The sequence below is a fragment of the Triplophysa dalaica genome, chromosome 7 (genome assembly GCF_015846415.1).
Source record: "Triplophysa dalaica isolate WHDGS20190420 chromosome 7, ASM1584641v1, whole genome shotgun sequence".
NCBI lineage: Eukaryota > Metazoa > Chordata > Actinopteri > Cypriniformes > Nemacheilidae > Triplophysa > Triplophysa dalaica.
This window is the reverse complement of record NC_079548.1, coordinates 177,501-182,740: the sequence shown is the minus strand read 5'-3', so window position 1 is coordinate 182,740 and position 5,240 is coordinate 177,501. Positions and strand designations below refer to the sequence as shown.

General features: G+C 43.5%; 1 protein-coding gene across 1 annotated transcript in view; it reads left to right on the top strand.

Moving 5' to 3' along the window:
- The first annotated feature begins 2,344 nt into the window (after positions 1-2,344).
- Positions 2,345-5,240, top strand: part of LOC130426188 (germ cell-specific gene 1-like protein) — a 42,291-nt gene continuing 39,395 nt past the window's right edge. The window contains exon 1 of the mRNA XM_056752815.1: positions 2,345-2,636. Coding sequence (XP_056608793.1) covers positions 2,345-2,636 — 292 coding nt within the window. The remainder of the gene's footprint in view (positions 2,637-5,240) is intronic.

The following is a 5,240-nucleotide window of genomic DNA, read 5'->3' as shown; positions in this document are numbered from 1 at the left end:
TCCCATTGTCTCTTTGTCTTCTCGTATGATCAGTGTTATTTGACAGTTTCTCTAAAGTAGAGAAACAGAGCACTTCTGCAGATGGAACAACACCGATTCTTCTATGGCATCTTAGTTTTTTAACAGTGTTTGTATTCTGTAGCCTGAAGCTTTGCCAAAATGTGCATGATAACACAAGCAGAGAACACTGTCAATACTGTATCCCATGATACAATGTGCTCATCTGGACGTGGGAAAGGGTTTTGTCTTTTCTTGATTCTTTATTTCTTTCCTGTAAATTTATGCCACACATGTAGTTCATCCAAAATTAAAAAATTCTGTCATCATTTATTATTCTCTCTCATGTGTTTGTAAACATCTCTTGTGAGTTTTTCTTCAGTGGAACACAAGAAGATATTTTGAGCAAAGTTTTGTTCATACAGTGGAAGTCAATGATGTTCAGTTTTGTTTGATCAGCAACAAAATATCTTCTTTTGATTTCTGAAGAAAGATAAATAAATGATGAAAGAATTGTAATTGTTGACTTTAGGAATGAAGTGAAGAGTCATTGTAGTGTTGGGATTGTGTAACAGGACTGTGTTTATTGAGGATTATAGCTGAAATCTTCATATGAGGGGTGTGACGCTGGAGGTGTATGTTCACGAAACATGTTGTCATGTGACTCGATGGATTAATGGTGAATAATATGTGACGATCTTTGTGGGCTTGTGCACCAAACCAAATATAGGACATTTAGCTGAAACAAATGGTCCCACTTCAGTATAAAGGGCAGTTCTTGCTATTAACAAACAATTAACTACGAAGTCCCCCAATAACCTCTTCATTTGAAGTTTATGAATAGTTAGTATGATAGTTGTTAGTTTGAGATATAGTGTAGGATTAGGGATGTATAGTCATGCAGAAAATATGCTTTATAAGTAATGAACAGACAATATGCCAATCATAGACATGCTAATAACAACTATAGTGAGAATTCAGCGCTATACTGAAGTGAAACCAAAAAATAACATGTCTTATTAAAGACCTGATGTGTTGTAACATGAGTTTAAATGTGAGAGAGAGAGAGAGAGAGAGAGAGAATCTGTAGTTACATGTAGGTCTGAGTGTTTCAGTTTACACAAAGCTCATATATTTTCCTCATTGTCATTACAAACACTATTGGTGTTCTTCTATTGACTCCAGAATGAGTTAAAGATTGTGTGCTCCAAAAGGGTCTTCACTTCTTAAGGTCTGTTTACGAGTGGCTACAGGCACAGCGATCTGACACAAGTCCAGCATTTTCAACTCTGGACTTCCGGCCGTTTTTACAATAACGCGGCGTTTCCGTTGGAAACAATTGAACACCACGCCTCTGTGGACACGGCCCTTATAGTGTAAAGAAGCTTTTAACACTACAAAGAATCTGTGAAGAAACAGAAGCACTTCATTCTGCAGACGGAGCCTTACAGACGACGATGATTGTTCTACATTCTTTTAGTTTTTCTGCATTCCTGTAGCTAAGTGGTAAGAGCAACGCAAGGTTGTGGGTTCGATCCCAGGGGATTGCATATGCCTATGTAAAATGTATAGGATAAAGCAATGTAAGTCATCCTATACAAATGTTTGATTTGACCGTGTGAAATCATCTCTTGTGTTCTACTGAGTAAAGAGATCTCTGTGTGAGTGATATTGATTTGTGAAGTGAGATGAAATTTGGTTTTGTTGTAAATGTCTCTGAGGTGAGGTTAGGTGCATCTGATAAGTATTTTCTGCTGCAGCGACTGCCGTCTGTAACATCTGTCTGTGGGTCATTCTTCTTTACATGTGTTCAAACCCAACCCTGAAAGCTCAATGTACAGATCATACCCTTGAGAATCCCAACACAGTGACTTCAACACTAAAGGTTATTTCTACTTTCTGATTTTTATACATTTTTAACAAAGAAAGTTACAGATTGCAGCTTCAACCAGTTTCATTTCACTAGTTCAAAACCAACAAAGTGTAAAGGCAACGCTTTCTACACACACATCTATCTTCTCATTTCCGTCTCTTCTGTTTGAGTTGTGTGAAGAGATCAGTGTGTTGATGCTTTAATACCATCTGATGATGTTCTGAATCAATGTGTGTCCGTGACTGAGAGGAGGATGATGATGATGAGAGGATCATTGAATCAGTTTGTGAACAGATTGACAGATTAGAGCTCAGGTTAATCCTGTGTGTGTGTGTCCTATTGAAACACTGATATGAGACTCACTTCTGACTGAAGTAGAATTCCATCAGTCCGAGAAATGTTCAGGTGAAGCAGATGCTGGTGTGTACAGATCGATGTCTTCACCTTGACTTCACGTCTTCTTTACATAACAGCATGTCTCTTCTGTCGCATCTGCGTTCTCCGGCTTTGTCCTTCATCCAGACGCTTTTGTCGCTGCTGTTGTCGTTGGTTTCGTTGTCGTCGTCTCATTGGTTTGTGGGCAGTCAGAAAGTCCCTAAGCCCTTGTGTTCCCCGACCCGACGGCTCAGGTGCACTCCGGTCCCCGGCATGACGGACAGCTCGGCTCAGTTCTCCTGGGAAACGGGAGACGATCGCTTTATCTTCCCGACATTCCACACGGGGCTGTGGACCACCTGTGAGGAGAACATCTACACCGACAACTGGGGTGAGAAACTCTTTCTGATGAATGCGATGACATTTTGTATATGAAGTTATATGAAGGTAAATTCAAGAATCATTTAAAATTTTCTCTTTTTCTCAGTTAATGAATAATCACTTGTGTTACCGTAAGACACAATATTTCCAGTCTCGATTATTAAGGTCATTATTATTGTCAACACAGATATCCTGTGACCCTCCCAGAGATCTCTTCTCTAAGAGGATTATTTCACATGTAGTGGTTTTCTCTTCAGCTGTGGATGAAACAGAAGGACTCTAACAGAGACTGCAGACGTTCAGTGGAGCCCACATCGAAAACAGTTGAAGCCGTTACTTTCTTCTTGTTCCATTCATGCTGTCCAATGAAGCCATCCTGACTTACAATGACACACAACACTTTACATCATTCATTCCTTCAGTGATTGACGCTGTGATGGAGAAGAAGAGAAGATGACCTCTCACAGTCTTTCTTTACACATTAATTAATATATTTGGCAGATTAGATTAGATTAGATTCAATTTTATTGTCATTACACATATACAAGTACAGTATAATAATCCTGGTGTGCAAGTGAGCAGTATAGAGTGCAAATGATGCTGTGTGTGTTTAAACAGTCCGGTAGAGCAGATACACGAAGCACTGGTGTGTACAGTTCAGTCATGCATGGGAGCCCTGTAGTGCAATGTAAACAATGTAATAGCAGCATTAAAGTTAAAGTTATGAGGGGTAGTGGAATCAGTGGGGAGCAGAGTTCAATAATGAAACAGTTTTGGGAAAAAAGCTGTTTCCTAGTCTGCTGGTTCTTGACCGGAGGCACCTGAAGCGCCTACCTTAAGGCAGGAGAGTAAACAGGCTATGAGCGGGGAGTCCTTGAGAATGCTGCGAGCTCGACGCAGACAGCGTTTCTTTTGGATGTCCTCAATGGAAGGGAGTGTAGTTCCTGTGATGCGCTGGGCTGTTTTCACCACCCGCTGCAGTGCCTTGCGCTCAGCAACAAAACAGTTCCCGTACCAGACTGTGACACAGTTGGTCAGGATGCTCTCTATCGTGCAGCGATAGAAGTTCACCAGGATAGTTGAAGACAGTTGGTTCTTCTTCAGTGTCCTCAGAAAGAAGAGACGCTGGTGAGCCTTCTTGACCAGGCATGAGGTGTTGGTGGTCCAGGACAGGTCCTCCGAAATATGGGTCCCCAGGAACTTCCATCCATCCATTTTCTACCGCTTTATCCGAACTACCTCGGGTCACGGGGAGCCTGCGCCTATCTCAGGAGTCATCGGGCATCAAGGCAGGATACACCCTGGATGGAGTGCCAACCCATCGCAGGGCACCCCAGGAACTTAAAACTGGAAACACGTTCAACAGCCGTCCCATTAATGTGGATGGGGTCGTGTGTGCTTCCTTTCGCCTTCCAGAAGTCCACGATGATCTCCTTTGTCTTGGAGGTGTTAAGGAGCAGGTTGTTGTTTGAGCACCATGTGGCCAGGTGCCGGACCTCCTTCCTGTAAGCAGTCTCATCGTTGTTGCTGATGAGACCAATCACTGTTGTATCGTCTGCGAACTTGATGAAGGAGTTAGGTCCATTCACAGGTCTGCAGTCGAGTGTGAAAAGGGAGTAGAGAAAGGGGCTCAGTACACAGCCCTGTGGTACGCCAGTGTTGAGGGTGATGGTGTTGGAGCAGATGTGGCCTAACCTAACAAGCTGAGGCCTGTTCGTCAAGAAATCCATAATCCAGTTGCAGGTTGAGTTGTTTATGCCTAGGTTTCCAAGTTTGATGATTAGCTTGGAAGGGTTGACGGTATTGAATGCAGAGCTGAAGTCTACAAACAGCATGCGTGCATAAGTGTCCTTATTGTCCAGATGTGTGAGCACGGAGTGCAGCGCCATGGACACCGCATCATCTGTGCTCCTGTTGCTACGGTAGGCAAATTGGTATGGGTCCAGTGTGGATGGTAGAGAGTCTTTTAGGTGTGCCAGGACTAGCCGCTCAAAGCACTTCATAACAATGGGTGTTAGTGCTACAGGGCAGTAGTCGTTCAGGCATGTCAGGCTGGAATGTTTTGGAATGGGCACAATGGAGGTGGATTTGAAACATGCTGGAACCACTGCTTGGGCAAGGGACAGGTTGAAGATATCCGTGAAGACCCCAGCGTGCTGCTCCGCACATGCCCTGAGTACGCGACCAGGGATGACATCTGGGCCAGCAGCTTTGCGCGCGTTTATCCGGCTTAGTACAGTGTAAACATCTGTGGAGTTTAGTGTGATGATTGGGTGGTCAATAGAAGGTGTGAGCTTGGTGGCGGGTTCATTATTGTCTCTCTTAAAGCGTGCATAAAAGTCATTAAGCTTGTTCAGAAAGGCAGCATCTGTGGTTATGGGGACGGAGTGGTTGGGTTTATAGTCACTAATGGCCTGGATGCCCTGCCACATGCGTCGAGGGTCAGAATAGGTAAAATGCTCCTCTAACTTCAATTTGTAGCAGTGCTTGGCCTTTTTGATGCCCCTCTTCAGATTAGCCCTGGAAGTACTATAGGCCTGTGCATCACCTGATCTGAAGTCGGTGTTGCGTGCTTTCAACTGGAGGCGCACTTCCTTGTTCATCCATGGCTTGT